The sequence below is a fragment of the Chionomys nivalis genome, chromosome 8 (genome assembly GCF_950005125.1).
Source record: "Chionomys nivalis chromosome 8, mChiNiv1.1, whole genome shotgun sequence".
In the NCBI taxonomy this organism is placed as follows: domain Eukaryota; kingdom Metazoa; phylum Chordata; class Mammalia; order Rodentia; family Cricetidae; genus Chionomys; species Chionomys nivalis.
Genome location: NC_080093.1, coordinates 19,638,933 through 19,664,006, shown reverse-complemented (window position 1 = coordinate 19,664,006; position 25,074 = coordinate 19,638,933). Strand labels below are relative to the sequence as shown.

General features: G+C 46.1%; 1 protein-coding gene across 1 annotated transcript in view; it reads right to left on the bottom strand.

The window, feature by feature from the left end:
* Window positions 1–25,074, bottom strand: part of Blnk (B cell linker) — a 64,267-nt gene that overhangs the window by 28,784 nt on the left and 10,409 nt on the right. The window contains exons 2-6 of the mRNA XM_057778185.1: window positions 14,836–14,901; window positions 10,721–10,770; window positions 4,389–4,429; window positions 2,906–3,062; window positions 162–325 (exon numbers count right to left, since the gene is read on the bottom strand). Coding sequence (XP_057634168.1) covers window positions 162–325; window positions 2,906–3,062; window positions 4,389–4,429; window positions 10,721–10,770; window positions 14,836–14,901 — 478 coding nt within the window. The remainder of the gene's footprint in view (window positions 1–161; window positions 326–2,905; window positions 3,063–4,388; window positions 4,430–10,720; window positions 10,771–14,835; window positions 14,902–25,074) is intronic.

Sequence of the window (25,074 nt, the reverse complement as noted above, 5' to 3'; positions counted from 1 at the left end):
AATGGCTCATATTGCCAGCTTGAGAGAAAGCAAGTGTCACCTTGAGGGATTTGATGGACAGCAAGACAGTAGGGCTTGGAGGAAGGGAGGCTGGTTTAGGCCTACTTTTCTGGCCCCTCCAGCTCCCCTCCTGGGTGGCCCTTTGAGCAGGCGTACTTTACCTCATCCTCAAGGAGGTCTTTGGGCTTTGGGGGGATCTGAGGCTTCTGGAGGGAGGTGGGAGATGGCAGAGTGGAGGTCAGCCTCGTTTTCGTTGGAGGCCAGCTAGGCTTGCTGGGGAGTGACTTGCTGAAGGGTGGAGAGTGTCGCTGGCTGGATCGATTATCTTGAACAAACATAAAAGAACACAAAAGAGGCTTTTTAGGTCATTCATCATATGGATACCGTGGGGATCTAGGAAACACACAGTCAAAGGCATGTATGTGACTACAAAGGGTCAGTGTGGTGTCCTTAAAGAAACCAAGTGAACAGGACAGGTAGACCGAAGCTCCCACCATCTCTCCATCTGTCTGTTTACCTAGATGCTAACTAGCAGAAGGTCCTTAGGACCACATTCCCGGGGGAGTGATTAAAAACCCACAGGCTCCGGAGAACTGAGAGTTCAACATTCTGCTAAGCCCAGTGGGTGGAAGCAGCATGAGGAAGCAAGGAATGTGGTATTTACACACTAGAACCACCTTCAGGACTTTAAAAGTGGCTCCATTATGGACCTAACTCTGGACTTCTGGATAAAGTCTATTGTGATGGGTTTTTTAAGTTCCTTGGGATTCCCAAGGGATCCCTAAGTTATTCGGAGGAATTCCTTTCCTCACTCCTAGGGAAGCCAGGTGACCCTGCTTTGTCCAGAATTGTCCCTTTCAGCAGGTATTTGAGAGCCCAGGCTCTGAAGCCAGATGGATCTGGGTTCCTTCTGCTCTGCCATCTACTAACTGTGCCTGTTTGGACCAGTTACAGTTTCTCTGGCACTTCCTTGCTCCTTTTAGAGTAGAAGATCACACTATGAACAGAAGATCGCACTATCCACCTTCGCGCTATCCTAGGAATAAGGAAAACAGCTGTGAGCTGAGTTCTGATTGGATTGGACTGACATATTTCCAGAAGTTCGTAGCGTAGGGATGCCCTGGCATCCTTCAACACACTGGCTTACAGCAGGCTGCTGGGTTTCCTGCTTCCTCCTGGGACATTCCCTTGCCTGTCATGCCCTGACACTGTGGCCCATTCTTGCTTTCAGCATGCGTCGGAGGTAAGTGGCCAAAGTCACGTTTACTGTGCTCATACACCAGGGCATCTGCTTTGCGGAGCCTGTCATTGCCAGTTTTATTTGTAGCTCTTGGAGTTTATGTAGAATTCTGAATATGATACTTAAACCCACAAGAAGTAGCAAAACACAGAAGGCAGGCTTTAAAGAACCGAGTTGTGGCTTCTGGCTTGCCCTGCGCACCTTCTACAGCCTCTTCCCTCTCGGGATCATCGCACTGAGTGAACAAAGTCACTTGCCACATCCATCGGGGAGTGAACAGGGCAGGGCTTGGGGCATGCCAGTGTGGAAGCTGAGAGGCCCAGCTCACATCCAAGCTCTGCCACTTATATAACCGTGACACAGGTAGCTCGCTCCCTGCGTCTCTCCTTCCTCCACACAGTGAAGCTTTATCCTTCTTCCTCAAGACTGGTGAGGCTAAGAAACCGTGGCTCTAGAGCATTGCCCTGTAACCTATAGAACATAGCAAGGGTATGCTGCCTTGCTCACTGCTAAATGCTCGGGACTGAGCATGGTCAGAGGCCACAGGAAGGGCCTAACAGCTTAACGGTGGAATGCAGCACCAGCAGCACCAGCAGCCTCTGGGGAGGCTGCTGACGACAGTAGAGATAATCTTGCTGCATACACGCATCACAGTAGAGATAATCTTGCTGCATACACGCATCTCCGCTCTCCTTGTGGACACACTCAATTCCCCACCCCCGGAAACCTAGCTACCTGCTGTGGTGAGAACAGAAATGATTTTCCCTGATGCCTTCCTTACACAAGCTACCAAAGAACTCTACCACTGAACGGCACCCCCAGCCAGCTTTTTGTTGTTGTTGTTTTGTTTATGTTTGTTTTTAAACTATTTTAAATTTTGAGGCAGGGTCTTGCTATGTTGCCCAACCTGGAAACTTGGACTCCTTCCTCATCCCTACCCCCAAGCTAGGATTGTGGGCCTGTGATCCCACACCAGGTTTCTTGAATCACAAGAGGCATGCCTCAAAGCCAGACTTGTGATGTGTCCACCGGACCTAAGAGAACGAGTCCAGGCCCAGGGCTCACTGGCATTCCCATCCCCCTTCAGACATCCACAGTCTAAATGGCCTGTGTATAAAGCCGTCTGGCACCAGAGTAGAGGGGACTTTAGTGGACACTCAGGTCGTTGAAGCACACTGTTATTCTGTTTGGGCTTTTCAGAAGTTTCAGAGCCTTGGATGAAGGAGTTCCCCAGAGAAAGAAGACTCATGCCCAGGTTGATTTTCCATGAAGCTACAAAAGCAAGGGAGGGCGGCTCTTAGGGTACACTTTTTTTTTTTTTTTTTTTTTTGGTTTTTCGAGACAGGGTTTCCCTGTGTAACAGTCCTAGCTGTCCTGGAACTAGCTCTTGTAGACCAGGCTGGCCTCAAACTCAAAGGGATTCACCTGCTTCTGCCTCCCAAGTTCTGGGATTAAAGGTGTGCACCGCCACCGCCCGACCAGGGTACACTTCTTTATCAGTACAGGGAACCTGTTTAGTGCTCCCAATCTGGGGGAAAAACGCTCCCCATAAAATGAAAAAGCTATAACATTGCCGCTAGGAAGTGAGAGTAGAGAATGGCAGGGGACCCTCAGGCAGCAGCTAGGTTTGCCCATCTCCTCTCCCTGTGTCCACATTGGTCTCACCTACGTACTCGCCCCTGGTGAAGGGCAGAGCTGGATGGACAACCCTTGTCTGCTGCTCAGCAGGCGGTGGCTCGTAGGAATCGTCGCCCGTCTCCTCCGCAGGCATCACGTACATCTCAGAGTCCGAATGTTCGTCTGGATTTTCATAGTCGCTGTCCTGCAAAGGTAAGCACCATGCTTGGTATCCCTGCAGATGCCGCCAGGTGTCCAGTTCCTGCCTTAGGAGGCAGGAGCGGTTCCTGAGGCGGAAGATAGGAAGCGGAGGCCGGGGAAAACTGTTCGCATCCACCTGCTCCACACAACTCCGCCACTACTACACAGGAGCCGCACAGGACTCTCCAGGGCAGAGACGGGACCCTTGTCTCCGTTCACCTCTGATGTTCTAACGGGGTTCCTCTGTCTGATCTAAGGGCTCTAGGAACAAGTCTGCATTTCATATTATCTGAAGTGGAGACCTACTGAAGTAAAAATAACAGCCAGGGGCACTTACCCAATCTTTGTTCATCTGGGCTGTTTGACTTTGGGGTGCTTCCAAAGTCTGGTTTTCTTTTCTTTTTTCTTTTTTTGTTTGTTTTTTTTCGTTGTTGTTGTTTTGTGTTCTTCGTTCTACACTCTCCTTTTAAAAATTACTTCTTATAATTACACTATTTTCCCTTCCCCTTTCCTCCCTCCAAACCCTCACATATATCCATCCTCGCTCTCTTTCAAATTGTTAATTCAACCAGCTGTATTTCTTTCCCCTCCTTTACCGCAGATGTGATCTTGCGCTGCCGCCAGCAGGGGGCGCAGCCTTGACACTGGTTTCCACTACACTGGGTTCTCGGAGGAACTTTATGCCCAAGTGATCCACAGTGAGGTCACCCTTCCCCTTATTTTTCTTTTCTTTTTCTGCGGTTAAAGGAGGAGGAACTGCTGTCGTCAAAGACCACATCCACTCCAGGTGGTGAACACAGATTTGATTCTGGGCACTGGCCTGGATATCTGCATCGTGGGTCCTCATCCCCTCGAGGGCCAGTAGCAGCGCCAGTTCTGTCCTTGCGACCTCTGTTTCTTTATGTGTGAGGTAGTGGTGTGGCCTATGTGGGATCCCTTATACATCAGATCAGAGCGTGCTAACAGTGGAAGGACACAAGGGTGCTGAAGAAAACTTTAGTATACCTAGTCGGCAAGACTCAGCTCCCAACAGGTGCGGACTGCGGAGCCACTGGGAGAAGATTGACAGTTCATTCTGATGTAGCACTGGCCAGTGTCGCTACGGCTAGCTTCCTGTTTTTCATTCTGCGACATAGCAAGCTCGGCTGATGTTTTTTTGGTCAAGTCAGCCACCAGTGAGGTCACTGCCACCTGCTTTTCAGCCCTTCTGTGTCCCTCTCCCTGGGATGTTCAGCTAGCCATCAGCATTTGGAAACAAAGCATTTGGGAGGTCTCCCCAGGAAGTTGGCACCCCTCCCCCCACACCCAGATCACAGGAGCAGGTACTTACAAAGTCATCTGACCACCGCTCCTCTTCGTCCGTAGGGCTATCTGTAACAGAAGAGGGACATAGAGCAAAAAGCATGCATTCAGCTGGTCAGCTCTAGCTGACCCCCGGCACCAATGCTGCCTGTCTCCCGTGAGTCTTCTGGTGCATTTATGTGGCCTTAAACGGTAATTGCAGTCATATCGTCATTTGCTTTTGATCTCCTCAGAAAGCTTAAATCTCAAGACATAAAGAGAAGCCCAGCAGGAGCAGAGCAGCGGGGCCCCTTTACCTAGGCCTGCCCGCCGTTGTCAAGGGACATTACCAGAATATTATACTTGCCTTTTTAAAAAAATAAATAAATAAATAAACTCCATGACTATCAGGTCTAAGGGGTAGTACCCCATTCCCCTCCAAAAGGGCAGGCCCACTAACTCAGTCCAAAATTGAGTCTAGGCCCAGTTCAAACTAAGCAATAGGGAGAATTTCTGGTGGTTACAAGCTGGCATTCCTCAAGAACTTGTGAAACTGGTTCCCATTTGCTAAAAGGGGTCATTTCCCTTACCTTTGAATCTCCAAGGACATGCACTTGTGGCTGTGTTCCAGGCTCCTACAGTCCCTACTCACAAGTACTTGTTATACATTTCAAAGCCCCTATCCTGTCCCCTCACCTCAGATCTCCACTCTCTTTGCTACCCCCCACTACCTTATTCTCATTTCTCTCTCTCTCTCTCTCTCTCTCTCTCTCTCTCTCTCTCTCTCTCTCTCTCTCTCTCTCTCTCTCTCTCTCCTACAGTAACCTGATCCCTCCTACATCAATCATTAATCAAAACAATGCCCCCCAGACATGCTCATAGTCCAATTAATGGAGATAATTCCTCAATACAGGCTCCTTCTTCCCAGTAATTTTAGCTTGTGTCAAGTTGACAAAAAACTCCAGAGAGCAGCACTGGAAACTGGCAGGGTCAGGATTTAGTGTGGGGCCTGAGGAAGGGGCTGGGGAAAGCTGGCTTGGAGAGGGGCCTTTAGTCTCATCACTGAATGCCTCAAGAGCTCCCTCTGCCTGAGTATGCATCACCCCTCCACGGGGTTGTCATGGGGCCCTATCGAGGCTCGGTCATGGCCTTGCTGTGTAACTTTGGACAGTCTTTTGCCTCTCTGGCTCTACTTATCTTGGAAGCTTAGACTAGTTTTAAAAACACCGTGAGCCCAAGTCGTGTCTCTCTATTCTTGGTTCCGTGTGGAACCCCAGACACTGACTGCAGTGCCCTCTCTACGGCAGTTCTGCCATTCCACCAGGGTGAAGGCAAGCAGAGACATGGAGCAGCAAGGGATGCTGGCTCCACTCAGGACAGCGGAACAGTGCACAGGGAGTGTCAGAGCTCATTTCTCCAGGACCAAGGGTGGCTGTGTAGACTCTGGGCTTCTGTGGCAGGGTGGACCCGAGAGTCTTTCTCCCCATGGTCCTCTCCTTCCTTCCTTTTAAACATATAATATTATTTAATTGCTACCTATTAGGGTATGTATGCCTATGTACACATGTGGATGCCAGAGGCGGCCATCAGGTATTCATCTTCACCCTGCTTGTTAAGACAGGGTCTCTCAGTGGACCTGGTGCTTACTGCTTCAGTAGGCAGGCTGGTCAGGCGCACACAGCTATACGTAGCCTTTAGGTGAATATCCAGGATTCGAATTCAGGTTCTTTTGTTTTTCACAGCGAGCACTTGTATCTACTGGGCCATCTTGCTAGCCCTAAATGAATTACTTTTTTAAATAAAAGTTATTTTAATTGATACATAAAAACATAAAAAGTATCCAGCTCAATAGATTAATGTGTGGTATTTCAATACGCATATCCATTGTATCCTGTTTAAGGCAGGATAAACACTCCCGTGGCTTCACACATGGGACATTCGGCATCTCTTTTTAGTTATTGGAGTTAGTAGTACATTGTTCTCTATAGTCACCTGTGAGGTAGCACCCCGGAATTTCATGCTCCCACCGGACCCATTACCCAGCCTCCCCCACCACACCCTTGTCAGCTTCAGATAAGCACAACCCTGGTGGTCAGTGTCTTGGGTCTGTTCAGTTCTGGGAGAGCTGCTGGGAGAGCTTTCATAAGGCAGCATGAGAATTTGCTGGACTTGTCTTTCTGAGTCTGGCTTACTTCACTTGGCATAGTGACCTTCCAACTCCACCAGGGTTACAAATGACAGAATTCCACCCTTATAATGACTGAATGGTATTGCATTTTCTGTGGGCACCACATGTTCCTTATCCACTCATCAGCATGGAGACTCAGGCTGTCTCCCTGCCTTGGCTCAGCAGTGAACACAGGAGCGCAGATGTTCCTTTGGGATATGATTGCCTTCTCTTTGGCCATCCATCCTGTGGTACGGTTGCTGGATGACAGGGAAACACTAGTTTCATTCTTTTAGGGAACTTCTACTTTTTCACAATTGGTCAGTCCCCTCTCTGCATGACATCAGTGGGGACAGGGTTAGTACTAGGCAAACCTCTGTGGGTAAGTGGCGGTGTCTCCTAAGAGTCCCTGAAGATGAGGGGCAGAGGCTGCAAGTACAGAAGCCTTGTTTGGATCTGATCCCTGGGGGTTTGTGGAGTGACCTGAGGGTTTCCGCAGCGACCCCTAAAACCTGAGGCCCTTCCCCTGGAGGTGCTCTTTATCTGCAGAACTAAGACAAATCCCCCCGCCCACCATGTCTGTCTACATGTCTGTCTGTCTGCCTGTCTTTGTCTCTTTTTGTAACCTTTGAGTTCCTTGGACACTCCCTGCATTGAGAGCTTCGGGGCTAATTTCTGAGTCGGTGCAGGCAGTGCGTGGGGAACCCCAAGACACAGAGGAGCAGCTGGAAATGTCCCTGGTACAGGAGCAGCTAGGGGTGGGGGAGGGCAGGACAAGGAAGGGCACTGCAAGTGTTGATGCTAGTTTTGCCCAAAGAATAGCTTCCAAGGAGTGAGAGGAAGAGCAGGAGTGGGAGCAGGCCCTGTTTGTTGGCCAAGTGCACAGGACAGATTTCTAAGATCAGGAACTAGGATGGATTGGGTTTAAAGCAGGTTTGTTTCACTTTAATATGTGGGAATTCGTGCTAATTCTGACTCAGCAGCTGTGTGGCAAGGCGAGGTTATGTATGTCTAACAAGCTCCCAGCTGACTGCTGTCGTATACTAGGGATCAGACCACGGAGCAAGCCACACTCCTGTGTTCCAAGAGATGCTGCTTTACTGCTCTCAAGGCTACATGGAGGGGCTAGGGCTGTAGTTTGGTGGTTGAGTACTTGCCTACAATATATGAGGCCCCTGACTTTGAGCCCCAGTACAATATAAGAGAAGACTAAATGGAGCATTTCAGGAAGAGGTCAGGTGTTTGAGGTCAGAGAAGACTTTTGGAGGTCCACTAGATGGAAGACACGCATTCCTAAAACCAGGGAATGTCAGAGTGGCTTGCTGCAGCATCAAGACCCCAGGTCCAAAATCTTACTGATCTCCATTCCTCCAATGACAAGGATGAAATGAAGGGCGATGTCCATAGTTACATGGCCAGTTAGGGCTAGATGTGAGAGGACCTTGTCACTGGACCCTGTGACCTGTGACTGCACTCTTTGAGCCATCACGAGTCTAGTGGGGCCGTGAGATGAAGAGAGCTGTGTTAGGGCTCACTTCTCTGAGGGAGGATGAGAGTTAGGAATGGAATGAGGGGTCGAGGCCCACTTAGAAGCTCTGTCCAAGGAAAAACGAGAGATGATGAAGGGGCTGAGCTGTATCCATGGCAACAGGCAGGAAAGCTACTTGAAGGCTGGAATCAGTGGGATTTAGAGGAAGACTCGTTCCTCCTGCAGTGGACAAGGAAGAGCAGGAATTGACAATGAACCCCGTGGCGTGTGGCTTAGGCAAAAGGATGAGAATATGGCAGGTGTTCTCTGCCTTTCACCAAAGAAGAAAACAGAGAAGGAGGAGGCCATGGGGAAGGGGTGAGCAAGCCACAGTGAGAAGACAGTCCCTCTTGTAGTTGGTTAGGCTTCTCAGACCTGACTCCGAGGTACAGCATTTGAGTCTCTCATTTCTGGTGCTGCTAGTTCATCCCCAGGGGACAGATAAGCTGGCACGTTTGTCCCCTAGCACTTGGATCGGATGTCACCTTCTCAGAGGGACTTTCTCAGCCTACCTAAGTTGTCCCCCACCTGCCGTGATTCTTTGCTATTGCACCTTGCCAGTTTCTTCCTATTTTTTTTTTTTACAGCAGCCATCATGTTTGGGAAATTATTTTTAAAATGTGTGTTTTCATGTGCACGAATGCAGATGTGTGTAAGGGCAATCTTGGATGTCATTCTTGGCCTCTCCTTGTTTGAGACGGGATCTCTCAATCATTTCTGTGTGTGCTAAGCTAGTTGGCCCACAAACTTCTGGGAATTCTTCTGATTCTGTCTCCCATCCTGCCACAGGAGCTGGGATTTCAGCTGCTAAGCAGGCACTCAGCCTGATGTGGTTTCTGGGGTTCTAAACTCAGGTCCTTACATTTGTATGACAGGCCCTTTACCTAGTGCCACACAGGACAAACTTGTGGCATATTTGTTGAGTGGGTTAAAGCTGAGGCACCTGGAGATGTTTGTTTTATAGAATAAGCAAACAGTTTAAGTGACATCACTTCTGCATTGTCTGCTTTGATGTCTTTGCAATGGCAAAATTTGTACTGAGTGGCCGTTAGGAGGCATAGCAGAGCCCATCCCTTGGGAATCAGATAGGCTTTGGAAACCATCATGGGAGGTGGCCTCATTTGTGAAGGAACTACTGGTGGGGGTGGAGGGAAGTCCAGACTGGATGTTGGACTGAATTGCCTCTAGAACTCCTCTTAAGCAAAAGGATCTAATCTTCCTGTGATTTTCCTGTCATCCCTGTTTGGATACTGAAAAGGTCAGAGCTGTTCCCTTTATCCACCTTTGGAGAGAAGAATGATTTGTTCACACTGATATGCTTGGGAACAGGTTTCCTTGACTTATGAATTAGGTATATTTTTAAATTCCTGGACAAAATCCCTATTTCTTAGATCCATGCTGCACAGGAATCCCATGGCTCTCTGTCTGAACTTTGCTGAAAGCTTGGCAGTGTGGGGTTCTGTCTATTCTAGACAAAGGTGTTGAATATTTGACTCTGATTACCATTGCTATAAATCTACAATCTCAAGATCAATCTTTTTGTGACCAAAGTTAATTCTAGTTGAAATGAAGCTGTGTACATGCGGGTATATGTGGAGCTCAGAGACTGATCTTGAGTGCCATTCCTCAGGATTCCTCCCCCTCTTTTGACAGAGTCTCTCACTGGGAATGGTTACCCAGCAAGACCCAGGGATTGGCCAGTCTCCATCTCCCCACCACTGGGACTACAAGTGAATGTTACCATGCACAGGTCTTTTGTTTTGTTCTCAAAACAAAACAGGGTTTCTCTGTATAGCCTTCGCTGTCCTAGAACTCACTCTGTAGACCAGGCTGGCTTTGAGCTTACAGAGAGACCCACCTGGCTTTGCCTCCCGAGTGCTAGGATTAAAGGCATGTGCCACCATGGCCTGGCTCATGGCCAGTTTTTTGTGTAGTTTCTGGGAGTCAAATTTAGGTCTTCATGCTTGCATATCAAGCACTTTGCTGACTGAGCCATCTCTCTGGTTCCTTTAAAAGCTTTTACGCAGGATAGATTAGTCCCTGCTGCCATGTACTGCACAGGATTTTGCTTTCCTACTACATGAAATTGTAGATCTTTCTAACATCAGCTGTCCTCCCTTTGAGGCTATCAATTTCACAGCAGCATAAACTATATTTCACTTGTAAGTATAGCACTTCTACTTAATACTTTGTATGTGCCAGGCACTTGGGATGTGTGTGACAAATGGGTGGGTAGGTAGATGGATAGGTGGATGGGTGGGTAGGTAGATGGATAGGTAAATGGATGGGTAGGTATATGGATAGATGTGTGGATGGGTAGGTAGATGGATAGATGTGTGGATGGGTAGGTAGATGGATAGATGTGTGGATGGGTAGGTAGATGGATAGATGGGTGGACAGGTAGGTAGATGGGTAGGTGGATGGGTGGGTAGGTAGATGGATAGGTGAATGGATGGGTATGTAGATGGATAGACGGGTGGATGGGTAGGTAGATGGGTAGGTGGATGGGTGGGTGGAGTACATTTTCACTGAGCACAGCAGTCAAAGGCCTCACTGATATATGGTCATTCTTAAAATCAGGCTGAGCATCCTTTGTTTTCAAGTAAGTATAACTTATTTCCTTCTCCAAGAAATAAATAGAAACATTAGACAAAAGCCAGCTAATGTATTTCAGAAATACTCTTACCTAACGCATAGTCCCTTCGAGGAACACTGGGAGGTCCTTTGACTTTTAGCCTGTAGACGAGAACCAGTAGAACAAGGGTCAGTGGGCAGGACAACTCATGTCAAGGCTCACAGCCCAAGCCAACACAGAGATAAGAGATAGATAGCTACCAGAATATCTTCTGGGCCCCTCACAATGAGAATTCAGTGTATTGTAACCTAATGAAGCCAGTATTCTCCACAGTGCACTGGGAGCTTATGACTTGGCCCCAAGCCAGGCTGAGCCATAGAAGAGCTCTGTGAAACCCAAAGACCAGTCAACACTGCATTCAATGATTGGAGGAAGGGCAGTGCTCATTGGCTGTTGGGAAGGTAAGAGAAGATGACCTGTATTTTAATGGTTCACAAATACTCTCTCTCTCTCTCTCTCTCTCTCTCTCTCTCTCTCTCTCTCTCTCTCTCTCTCTCTCTCTTCTTGATATAGGGTTTCACTGTTTAACTCTGGCTGTCCTAGAACTCACTTTGTAGAATCAGGCTGGCCTTGAACTCACAGAGGTCCTTCTGCCTCTGCCTCCCGAGTTCTGGGATTAAAGGTGTGCGCTACCACTGCCCAGTGTATATATGCTTTATTTAAAAAAAAAAAAAAAAAAAAAGACGGGGGGCAGAATCAATAACAAGGACTTTGCTCATAGTTTGAACAAAAATTATTTTGTACCATTTAAAAACATGACATACAAGACCTATGCTATGGCTTTGGGCTAGAGCACTGTCCTTGCAGGTGTAAGGCCCTAGGTTCAATCCCCAGAATTAGGGGGAAAAAACATAACAATTAGGTAAGCATCATCTCAAGGTGGAAGGTTTAAAGTAAATTACTAATTAATAATAATTGCCCATTTTACTTAAGAGTGATATCCTTAATGAAATTTAAATACATATAGATAAAACTTATATGCAGTAGCCTTGAATAACTAAAATATTATTTCCTTTTATAGAATCAGCATATATGATAATAATTATATATTTATTTATTTTAAAACCAACATAAGAATTTATATTTTATTTTAGAAATACACAAACCCCTTACAAACCAAAATTGTAGAGATATATAACAATAACAACAATATATATAATAACAAAATAACAATATTTGGTTTTGTATAGAAATCGTACCTTTTCCATCATAAGCTCTCCCACCTATATTTGCATCCTGTTCTCATCATAAGCTAACAATTCTCATCAAAATAAACTCATGGTGAAGTCTAGAAAGAGATCATCAAAGGGACTGCATGGAAGAGCAACAGAACAAAAGGGGACCTGGTGTCCAGGGACAGCATTTCAAGACACCCAGGCCAACTCCTACCCACTGTCATCCTCTAGTCAAAAGAGGGAACGTTTAACCGCCCATCTCAGAATAGAGGACAAACTCCGGGGTGGCTCTGCGACAGGGGGGAGTAGTCAGTAAGTGCTGGCTGCTCAAATGTGAGGACCCGAGTTTGGGTCCCCAGACCCACCCACATAACAGCTAGGCATGGCGGAGTCTGTCTATGAATCCAATACAGGGGGCCAGACACAGGAGGATCCAGGGAGTTGGCTGGCAGTCAGTCCAGCTGAGCTGGTGAGCTGCGGTACAGTGAGAGATCCAGGCTCACAAAGTCAAGATGAAGTACAGTAGAGGAATGTGGGACTCTGGTCTCCATACATATGCACACAGACATGCACATGTGTGCTCACCCACAAAGATGTGTACATTCAATACAGAGAGAGAGAGATACACACCAACTACACACCAAACCCAGTACTTCACAGGCCTCTCCACATGCGGCCCATGGCCCATGAGAACTCCATCCAGTCTTTTTGGTAGAGAACCCAGCGTGCTTGACCATGCTTCCTCCTCTCAAGGGAGAGACTGTTACTTTCAAGACTAAGAATCATGGCTTGTCAAGACAAACACTCTGGGGCCAGAAAGATGCTGGGAGCGGGGCAGGTAAACGTGAGAGCCTGAATTTGAGTCCGTCACCCACATGAGAAGCCAGCATGGCTGTGCATCTCTCCAACCACAGCACTGGGGAACAGAGATAGGCACATCTTGAGTGCTCTCTGGTCAGCAAGCCTTGCAGGTGAGTTTTCAGTTCAGTGACACACCTTAGCAAGGCAATAACATGGAGAGTAATACAGGCGGACACCCAACATCCGGGTCTGGCTTCTGTGTGCATGTGTGCATGTAACACACACACAAGGAGAAGTGCTCTGGGGACAGCAGGCAGAATGTCTGAAATAGAAACTGTTGGAAACATCTCTGCTCCGTGGCTGCTGGCGTATGACTGAACATGGAGGTAAACCTCACTCCATTGAGAACAATGGAAGTGCAAGCCTGGCAAATCTGGGGTAACCCACAGTTGCTAGCGACTCTGACAGCGACTAGCAGAAAAGATAAACAGAAATGACCTCACGCTTCTGCCAGCCCCTGGACAAAGCCTGAAGGTAGACTGTCCTCCTCTACGAGAGGACCCCTACCCCTCATGGAGGGCCATGGTCACTACCCGCCAATCCCCGTGTGTGCGAAGGATTCTAGAAACCCCACCCAAAATGAACAAGAATGAATACTTTGTTCTATAGACACGGGGAAACGGACTGCCCCATGCTGCTGTTGGCACAAAATTGGAGGAGGGTGATTTAATAATGGTGATAAAACTTTAACTTCCACTGAGAAATTTTACTTTAGGAATTTAGATTAATGGAGAGCATGAAGTCTGAAAGCAGCCTCACTGGAGTGACAGCCACATGGAAAGGAATAGCTAGAGAATTTTGACTGATATGAAACCATCACTCCAAAGAACTAACACCCTCCCCTTTAACACACTCACCAGTATATAGTCAGTTTCTTTAATTATATTTCTCTTACAATAGGCTACTAGCCAACCCTTCCCAAAAAATACGGTTTATTTTTATATACTAATAAAGAGGTCCGTGGAAAACCAGTACCACGAGCAGGGAAAATGGTATATGAAGCATGGTGCTACTCAAGATGAAAAGTGTGTGGGGAGCACATGTAATACTGGGATACACACGTCTGTGAAAACACACGCAGGCATGCGTGCATGGCGACTCACCCAGGACGATGCCTGTTCTGGGAGAGTGGGTTAGGGGGAGAATATGAGGAAGTGAGGATTCCTGGTAAGTTTCAAATTCTTTGACTTTTTTTCCCATGGTGAATCTGTATTACATTAATACAATGTAAGTTTAAAGACTAAACATAAAGCATATAGTGATAGCGCATGCCTTTAATCCTAACACTCACTAAGGAGGCAAAACCAGGTATCTCTCTGTGAGTTTAAGGCCAGCTGTGCCTATATAGCAAATCAAAGTCACCCAGGGCTACACGGTGAAACCCTATCTCAAAAGACAAAACAAAATGCTCTTTCTCTTTTCATCTTGACTTAGATTTTAAGTGGTAAATGTAAGAAGCATGTACAATTTCTGTGGTGTGTGTGTGTGTGGGGGGGTGTGTTTGGAGATTGAATCCGGGGTTTTACGCATGCTAGGGCCCTGCAAGCTCTTTAAGACTGATTTAAATTCTCCAACAGCTGAGATTTCAGTCGTGTGCCAGGGCACCCAGCCTAACTTCTGTTGTCTTTTCTTTATTTAATGTAAGGGGTTTGGGTGCATATGAAAACCCAGGATTCTGGCTTCGCTTTGCCCAGAGTTCGTTCACTGAAACGTGATTTTAAGGTAACAATTAAAAAAGCAGGAATCAGAATGTAGCCCAGCTATATGACGTCACAAAAAAGCAAGGCCTGCTTGCCTCGGCAGCACCTAGACAAGCCTGAACAAGAGAAGCCAGGTTGTGTCTCCTTGAGTTTTGCTGGCTTCTCCAGGATCATCCGTGGTTGTCCAAGTAGTTTTCTTGCTAGGTGCCTTGGGCGGGCCCAGCACACCTCTTCACAGAGTTGGAAAATTCCAGATCCCCGAGCCCTAGTTCACTTATTTTCCTGTTTCCAGGATGTGGACTAACCACCACGACTTTCTGGCCCTAGTAAAAAGGGGAGAGGCGGCATGGTCCTCACTCAATGACAGAGAGCTTTGTTTTTCACTCAGCACGGACTGACTTCTTTCATTAAATAATAGAGACCAACTTACTTTTTTATTTTGTCCATTATTCCACCTTCATTGTTCTTAATATCATGGACCATCTTTTGAAGCTGTCTATAAAAAAAAACACACAAACAAAATATTAACATCAAGGCTGATTTTTGCAATAAAATTTTACCTTCATTAACAAAAGGCACTGATCCTATTTGGAGTTTAATCCACCCCCGGGGCTGCTTTGCTTTCCTAGTAGGTATTCTAGAGGTCACTAGCAGAAATAGTGATGTTGGGCACTGTGACTTGAATGACTGAAGCTGAAGATGCCACTTGTTAGTAGGGTTTTGAATATACAATGTTACATATCTGTCACTGGATAAAGAATTCCAGGTGTGGGAATGTAACTCAATAGCAGAGTACTTGCCTAGTGAGCCAAATAGCTTTATGTCAACAAGAAGCAAGCTAGAGTCTCTGGGAAGAGGGAACCTCAGAAAATGTCCCCACCACGTTGGTCTGTGGGCAAGCATGTGGGGGTATTTTCTGGATTGATAATTCATGTGGGAGGGCCCAAATCACTGTGGTAGATAGTCCTGGGTACTATAAGAAAGCAGGGTAAGCAAGCCATGAGGAGCAAGCCACTAAGAAGGAATTCTCCATGACTTCTGATTTTGTTCCTGCTTCTGGGTTCCTGCCTTGAGTTCCTGCCCTGACTTCGTGATGGAGTGTGACCTCTGATTATTTTAAATTAAAACATACAACAAGTGAAGAGGCCAATGGAGAAAGTTTGTGTGCTATCTGATTCTAGCTGTGCACATAGCATTGTGGGAAAGGGAAAGTTGTGGAGACGGTAAAAGATCAGCGCGGCATCTATAGACTTGGAGGCTGGAAAAGGGGGAGCAAGTAAGAAGCATCTCATCTATGCAGTTCTGTAAGAGCAGATCCGTACAGTACATGTGTCTGTATGAATGATGCTGTGGAAGGTCCTATGGGAACAGTACTAAGCATGGCCGCTCTTTTTTTTTTTTTTTTTTTTTTTTTTTTTGGTTTTTCGAGACAGGGTTTCTCTGTGGCTTTGGAGCCTGTCCTAGAACTAGCTCTGTAGACCAGGCTGGTCTCGAACTCACAGAGATCCGCCTGCCTCTGCCTCCCGAGTGCTGGGATTAAAGGCGTGCGCCACCACCGCCCGGCAAGCATGGCCGCTCTTAATCCCAATCTCTGCTAGTAACATTCCATTGAGGCTTTCATAGCTAATGCATCTAAAAGAAGCATCTAGTTTGTAAAAATGAAGCCAAACGTGACCTTATATTTACTCTTAATATATCTATGTATATAGATGGTGGCCTATAAACATGTTCAATTTTTGAATCGGTTGTATTTTTATATCAATTGACACATAAGGTTGAATATTTTTATGGGGTCCATGTAGCATTTCAACATGTACACACATTGTGCAGGGCTCACATTGGGAGGAATGTTACAGATCTCAAACAGCCGTCACTTCACTAGTCTAGAAAGAGAATTTCCTTTCTCCTAGAATATCAGAACTTACTGGTGCTATCAAACTGTAATTAACCACACCACAGGGCTGACTCCACGCCGAGCAGTAGATGGCCAACATAAAATTTGTCTGGGCGTTTTTGTACCTTAAAGATCTTTTGCTTGTTTTTTACGGTTTCTGATTTTGTGTTTTATGGGATTTCTCTGTGTGCAAATGTGTGTGACATCCTGCCTGTGTATGTTTCTTCTGCTTTTTCTTTGGTTCTTTCTTTTTTCTATTTGCTTGTTTTGCCTATCTTGATTTTTATTTTATTTTATTTCTTCTTCCTTTTGCTTAGATGCCTGTTTCCCGCAAGAGAGAGGGAAGGGTATGTGCAGCTGGCCATGTCAGAGGAGCAGCAGATGACTGGCTGTTGACTTCAGGGGGACGGCCCCCTAGGAGGCCAATCCCTGATGGGTGAATCCCCGCTCATCAAGGCCCTGAGATCTCAGTCTCCAGAGTGTCTCTTGCTTCTGCTGTGCCTTTACCTGTGTGCCCTGTCATCTTTCTCTGGGATCTGGAATGGTGTGAATGTGAGGTAGAGTGTTTATCTCATGGAACATCCTGTTTTACTGGGCATTCTTACCTGTGGATCATTATGAAGATGATTTCTTCCTAAACTGTGCTGTCTAGTTGGTAATAACAATATTAGTTCAAATAGAGTGTTGATGATTAAAAATAAAACAAGGAAGTGTCACACAGCTAGAACACATGAGTTTTTTTTGAGGAGTCACATAGACTGTGGCTTAGGTTAATGATTAGGGAAAATAACTGAGTCCTAGTAACCAAGCTAGCTTAAATTCTTTTAATCTTAATGTTGGGAGATGGGTTCACAGGTTTTGGAGTGCATCATAGCTCAAACAAGGCTCCGAAAATAACTTGAAGTTAGACTAAGATGTTTTGTTAAACAGTTTTGAGGTGAAAAACAAAACAAAACAAACAAGAAGACAATCTAAAGTTTTAGAAAGGCACACAGTTAAGTGAGGAACCCTTTCAGGTCAGGGAATAAGAACAAAGCCGCCCAGTTATCATTAGCTGGCATGCCATCCTTGCTTGGATTAATTGATAAGCAAAGGTGATGATTAATTCCTTGTACCCATGTCTGCCCTCAATCTCCTGATATAAGAAACTATTGATGACTGGGTGTGCACCCTAATGATTTAAAGTAGAGCTGACTGATTGTTTCTCATGTGTGGAAGTCTAGGTTTGTGGTCCCTTTAAGATTCTTTATAAGATTACTTCTCAAGATAAGTAATAAAGGGATTGATTCTTCCTTTGTAACTTCAATAAGCAGCCCACCAGTAAAAGGCTGCAGAGAAAAGTACCCCCTACTTGCTCTCACTCTGTTAATCTGTAACAGGCTACCTAGACGCAAATGGATGTGGGTTCTTGGGATGACTTTGTTTTAATCATGTAAGAGAGATAAAAATATGTTTTTACCTGTATTCATTATAATCATTCTCTTGAAAAATAAAGTGCAACCATAGTGTAATTCCTAGATTGCCTGGAAGACTTTGTTGGGGTATATAAGCTGTAGAGAAGAGAATACAGCAAAAGAATAAGAGAAGGAAGTCATCAAAAGAGTGTGTGAGTGTCTTTTCCCCTACCACGTCAGATAAAAAGCCACAGGAAACTCTGTGGATTTCTCTTTGACACCTGTGCTGCTGGAGCCTGGTTCCCCAGGCAACAAAAGGTGTGGATTTGGGTGGGTGGGAAAGACCTGGGAGGAGTTGTGGGTGGGGAGGTTATAATAGAATATATTGTATGAGAAAAAAACCTATTTTCAATAAAAAGGGGGGAATAAAAAACCCTGCAATTTATTTTATCAGTCTTTCTCCATCCCTCTTTCCCCACCTCTTTATGTTTTTAACGACTGAGTTAAAAAACATTTATGTGTATTCACATTTTGTTTTTCTATTCATTGACTGTTTTTATTTCTTTGCTCCTGTGGCTGGTGCTGCAGTAACCATGGGAATATAGCTGTCTCTTTGACTAACTGTCTCCATTTCCTTCCACACCTCAAGTAGTGGGATCATCATATAGTAGTTCTATTTTTTTTTTTTTTTTTTAGTTTTGGGGGGATGTCCCTACTGCTTTCTATAACACTAACTACCAAAGTATATTCCCACCGTGCATGTGTAAGAGCTCCCATTTCTCCACACCCTTGAAATCCTATGTCATTTGATAGTGGCCATTCTAACTGGAGTGAAGTGATATGGCCCAACAAACAAAGTGCCCAGCCTCTGCTTCTGTCGGTGGTCTGCCTTCTTCCTTTACCTCCACTCAACAAGGACCAGCAGGGCTGGCTCCCACCTGCTGTGTGTGCCTGCGCTTGGGCTCAGCACAGCACACCAGCAGAGATGGTTCCCACCTGCTGGGTGTCTCTCCTTGTACCTGGGCTCAGCACAGCACACCAGCAGAGATGGTTCCCACCTGCTGGGTGTCCCTCCCTGCGCCTGGGCTCAGCACAGCACACCAGCAGAGACAGTTCACACCTGCTAGGTAGCACAGCAGCAATGCCAACCCCACAAACCACAGACACCTCGCTATCCCACATCATCTTGTCTTCCCCATTGAGCATGTGGGCAATCAATCTTATTACAACTTCTCCTCAGAAGACAGGCTACACTAAAGAAGTGGCCTTAATTAGGCCTGGAGGTAGAATCACTCAGAGGTTGTTTTTTTGTTTTGTTTTGATTTGCTTTTCCTAGACCTCACTCCAGACTACGGAACCCAGAGTCATCAGCCCTCAAGTGTTTCCAGTGTGTGGCTGAGACTGAGACCCTCAGACAGCACTATTAGGGTGGAAGAGCTTTGTGTACCCCAGTCCCTCCAGCCCTGGGGATCTGGTCTGTGAGAACACACCAGGGAGGGCCACAGCTGATCTTCAGAACATCCCTAGGTATTCGAGGGTGGGACAGATTCTGGAAGAACGGTTCATGGAGCACCAAGGTGAGGGGTCTTGGAGAAAGCAGCCATACTGTGGTGTGACCAGCCACTAAGCAGGAGTCCAAGAAAGCTCACATTTGACAAGATTCATGCCCTGTTGTCTTTTATTAAATACAGAAGAGGGTTCAAAAATGGTTGTACTTGCCACAACATATTTTCAAAAGCCTAGCCAAAAAATTAAAGGTGTGTATGTGTGTGTTTGTGTGTGCATGTTTGTGCATATGTTTGTGTGTGTTTGTTGTGCATGTTTGTGTGTGTATGTATTAGTGCGTGTTTGTGTGTATGTGTGTGTATGTGTGAAAAATCTTGGTTTTTCTTTCAGCTCCCTTTGCACTCACTAGGCTGTGAAAAAGGGACATAGCATCTTGGCATTTCCCCAACTTCTCTTCCCAGAAAAGACCAAATGCAAAGCAACCAGATCAGAGAAAATCCCTTTGTGGGCTGGTCTTTGGATTAGCAGAGTCTCAAAGGAAAGCAAACCCTGCGAAGAGCCGGTATATCCCCCCCTTCATCAGTCTCAGCCTTGGATCCAGTTCTTGCATTTCATGCTTCAGGAGCTGTAAATTTAGCCTTGCCTCCTGAGCCGACCTGGGTTCAAGCCTGCCGCTCCGGCTTCCTACCTGGAAAAGGCTGTACCAGGCTGGGAGGCCCTCTACTCTGTGCTGTGACGGCCTTCAGTGCTCCTGTTTCTGAGTCTCAAACTTCCACTTGCTATTCCCTTCCTCATGGGGTTGCAATAGTTTCCTGGTGTCCACTGAACCTAGCTCAACATTTTCATCTTGGCTGATCACTGTTGGAGCTCACTCTGACTTCTAGTAGAAGCCTGTCATCTCAGGCACCTCGAGGACCTCTCTGCTCATACAAATGGGTGGCCTGGTGTCTCCAGCTACTTGTTTCTAAGATTAATTTGGAATAATATTTTCTCTGTTATCCTCATTGCCCCCACTCTCTCTTTCTCTGTCTCTCTCTCTCCCTCTCTCTCTCTTTCTGTGTGTGTGTAAAGAATACACTCAATCTCTTTACTGCTTCTTACTACAAATGTATCTTTAAAACTGCTTCTATTTTAAACTTATATTTTAAATTAGAATAGGTCTATTTGATTTTTGATGTGTCTGTTCTTTCCTTCCACCTTTTGGGTCCCAGGAACAGGCTTGATAGCAAGTAAATTTACCTGCTGAACCATGTTTCTGCCCTTGGTTTCTGTGTTTTGAAACAGCTCCCTCCAACCCCTTTGGAGAGTTTCCATGGTTTAATACTTTTGACTCCAGATTCCTTAAAGAGGACTTCCATTTTTCAATGCCAGGGATTGGGCTCAGGACCTCACCCATGCCAGGCATGTGCTTGGCTAACTGAGCTATAGCCGCAGCCCACATTTTACCTTCTTAATTAAATTGTAATATGTATTTAATTTAGAAAAAGCTAAACTTCCAGGAAGCCACAGGAAAGGAGGAAAATGGAGCTTGAAATCTGGTGTCCTTGGATCTTCAGGCTTGAAACTTCTGAGTTCTGTGTCACCATCGCCTGTCATGTGAACAGACTGGGAAATGCCAGGCACGGGAGAGGAACAGGAAGTACAAAAGCTCAGAAGTAGGATCATCTGGGACCTTTGGGGCTTGGTGGGAAGCTCGGAGTAGCAAGGGACAAGGCTACTGTGAGAGGTTTGCTGTCAAAAGTGAGGCTCGCCAGCTAAGGGAAGGGCGGGTGCCGTGCCACCGTCTTAGTAGTCCCAGACAGCAGGAAGTACTCAGGGTAGACAGCAGGAAGTACTCAGGGTCCGGTCCTGGGGTGTGCCAAGATTAAGTGGGGAGAATGGAGACAGTGTGGGTAGGGGACACTAGTGGCCAGGAGCTCAGTGAGACCATTTCTGCTGAGTCTGCTTCCGGAATGGTGAACAAACTGAAGGCGCAGGAGTGACGTGAGCTTCCCCCCTGGAAATTCAGGCTGACAGCTTTCATATCGGACATTGCTGCCCACCTAGCGTGGCACTGCAGTTACTAACCCCAACCCCAGGGAGACTGAGGCAGGAGGACCACAGTTCTGGGTCGGTCTGGGACATATAGTGACACAATGTCTCAGAAAATCAAAGACTGCGGAGGCCCGTGGTAGAGCATAGGAAACACAAAGCCACGGGTTTTAGTTCTGTCACGGCAAAAACAACAACAAAAACAAACAAACAAAAACCTCCAGCATAAAGCTTTGCTTAGTGTGCCTTAGTGTGCCATCTTGGAGGCTGAGACAAAAAATAACAAAACAAAACAAAACAAAAACATTAACAATAACACTGTCCTGTCTTCATTTAAAATTTAAAATTAAAGGAGCCGTCCTCCGTCTCTCTTCCACTTGGCTCACTGAGGAGAGTCCCTCACACACAGAGCTCACCCACATGGCTGCTTTGGCTAGTTACTTTGCTCTGGGGATACTGTTGCTGCTCCAAGTCTGGAACCACAGGTGAGTCTCGATGCCCACTGGCAATTTACACGGTTTCTGGAGATTTGAACTCTGGTCCTTACCCTTGCACACACGTGTTTTACCTGACGAGTCATTTCCCAGCCCCGCATTTAAATTTCCAATATTTAGTTCTTCATGTTCTATTTTGTATTTAGTTCAAATTTTCTTTTTACCTTGATTTACTTATTTTTCCAGCCTACTCCTTAAAGTGTGATATCATGATTTGCTGTTTGTGCCTTATTTATTCCACAGTTCAAGGAGCCAGCCACGCTTGAGCTCCCAAGTTAAACTGAAGACAAAGACTGTCCTCTATAAGGCAGGACAGGAATCCCTCCCTGCTTCATGGCTTGCCCAACTCCTCTGATCTCTGAAAAATCAGACTAAAGAAACAGAAAGAAGCCAAGCCTCTCTAAGTCCTACACATCTTCCTGTTGGATAACTTGTCTTAAACGTGACATCACTGGCTCCTGACCCAGCATTCTGAAAGAGATGCTACTGATTGTTCTGTTATTTGCCACAGACATCCTCCAAAGGCCTCTTTCCTCACTCTCCCCTTGATGTCTAGCTTCTTTCCCCTCAGATGGCTAGCCTCCTTCCTCCGTACTCTTTGTCTGGCCTCAACTTCCCCATGTCCACCTCCTCCAGCTTGGCCTTCCTGTGGCATCACTGATGTTATATTTAGGTCTGCGAATTCAGCACCCACTGTTGCTTCCTTCTGAAGAATGTCGTGTAATTGGCAAGATGTTTTGACAGTTCCTTCCAGGGCCGGGTAGCCAGAGTAACCTCCTTGTGTTGAGTGAATGGCCCCATCCTGTTTTATAGATGCAAACAGTGAGACCCAGAAAGTGCTGCTTCAACTGTCTCGCTTTGATAACCAGGCTCTCCTCATTTTGTCTGTGAACTCATAGAAATTTAGACGTGACAGAGACCTTGGGTATAATCTGGTCCAGCCTCATCTTGCCCCAAGGGAGAGAATTAAGTTCTAGACATATGGTAACAGTCCCAGGGTTAGCTTAGTGGACGACTGCTTTGCTTCTTTTGACCAAACCTTCTCCCTGATCTTTCCCACCCAGCTCAGGTCTTCGGCTGGGATATACACTATCCTATAGGAACAAGGCACCTCTTCCTTCCAGGGCCACAGCCCAGAACACTGACTGAAGCACAGACCCAGCAAGACAGTTCTGAAAGACCAGCCTACCCCAGGCCAGCGGAGAGCCTTGGAGAAAGAACCAGAACGGAAGTAACCCTCGGCATTTGCTGTGGACGATGCATGCACCAGGTATTGCCTGTGTCACAACCACACCTGGGGTAGCACCTGTTACTAACTCACCTTCTTTAGTGACAAAAACATTCTTAAGCATTCTTATGTCTGCAGTGGGGTAAAGAGTATTTATACTATTGTGGTTCCCCATTTATAGGGATTATAACAGTTGGACTGAGAAGTTGAGGAAGTCATACAGTCTTGTCACTGGTAAGGGTGACACACAAAATGAATTGTGATTCCAAGGTACATGAACTTTGCCCTGTCTGAATGACACAGTGATTTATTTCAACTTGGGCCCTCTTCTGGGAAGATGACCACCTTTACCACGGATCTCTATGGCCAGCTTCCCTTCTATCCTTGGAGATGGCACCCAGTTCCCCTACCTGCCCAGCAGTCATACTGGGGACACGATGTCCCCATCCCTGCCCTGTTATTGGCTTCCAAGGTCAAACATTTTGCTGGCAGGAAGTGTGAGATTTTAGGGCATCTCGGGCTTTGCTTAGGGGCAGAAAGAAAAGAGGAAGGGACCGATGTCAGTGAGAGGGAAGGAGACAGGGTGGTGTCAGTTTGATAGTAGAAGGGACCATCACGGGGCTCTGTAGGCCTGGAACGTGTTGGTGGTACCTAAGCAGGCTGGAAGAAGAGCAGCACCATTATTCCACGGCCTAGGCAGAAAGGCCCTGCAGAGTCTGGAGCAAAGAGCCCCTGTACACCCGACACAACAGCTAACTCACACTCCCAGCTAACAGCCACTAACCATGGGAAGCCCATCACAGGTGTTTCCAGCTTCCTGCCCTGTCTCTATTTCCCTGCAGACATCTGCAAACATTCTCTGCTGGCGGATGGCATGCTTGCACTGCTGAGCCGGGTTAGAAACAGAAGTTGGGCTGGATTTGGCACAACCAAGAACAGGGATGACTCTACAAATATCCACTATCTTATTTAAAATCCTGGTTCCATTTCCCATGTCAGGCACAGATTGACTGGGGACTCTCCACGTCGAGACAGATGGGCTGACCAAAAGCCTGTGCTATCCTGACTTCAAAATGTTCTTGGAAGATTTGTCACTTGACATGGCCACAGTAATTGCCATGGTCCTTCCTCTTCCTGATTTCAGTGACTAGGAGCCCTTGGTGCCTAGAAGGCTACAGTTTTTTCTGTCCTCTGAGCATGCAGGGACCCTGCTGCTCTTGGCTCTCACCACTTGTGCTGCATGGAGCAGGTAAAGAGAAAAGTTCTCTATGAGTCTGTAAAAAGGCAGGTTATGAAAACCAAACAATTATAGGAGATGCCTGTGGCCACAGAGAGGTAGGCCTCCAGGTGAGCCACACATATTACAGAATTCTCACATACTCACTGTTTCTACAGGTGTCTAATAAAGTTTGGTATGCCCAGCCTCTCCATGACCAGCAAAAACCACCACCTCAAAAAAAAAAAAAAAAAAAAAAAAAAACCAACAACAGGGTTTCTAAAGGAAAGTAGTTAGGAACTTTTTGTAAAAGCAAATAGCCAAGAAGTCTTTCAAAACTGCCTTCAGAAAAATTCTGGAAATGTTTTTCTAGGCAGTGAACATGTTTCAAGTATTTGAGTGTGTCTTTTTTTTTTTTTTTAAAAAACCTAACTTAATGGGAAATGAAGGAGTGATATTCACTCCTCATATGATCAAGGTACATTAGTTACATCTGTGAACACCTCAGCATGTACTCTATTGCTTTATATAATTATTATATGTTAGCAAAAATATTTATGGTAACTTATGATCAAAATAAATTACATATTATGTGTGCATGTGTGAAAAATCTCATAATGAAAGCCATTGTTGTATATGGGTAATGCATGCTAACATAAACACATTTAATTGACTCAGCTGGAGAAAAAGGGTATTGTCTGTGACCGCACGGTACTGCACAGTCTGGCCACCTGCTTGACTAGGCCCTATTCCTGCAGCTGAACCCCAAAATATTATGAAAAATAAAGAGCCATTTTAGAGAATAGTTTTTTCTGTGTCCTGAAAACATTTGACGCAGTTAGACTTTTCTTTCTGGGCTCTGAGTTGAAAACAAAGACACTCGGGAACATCTTATATGTTTGGGGG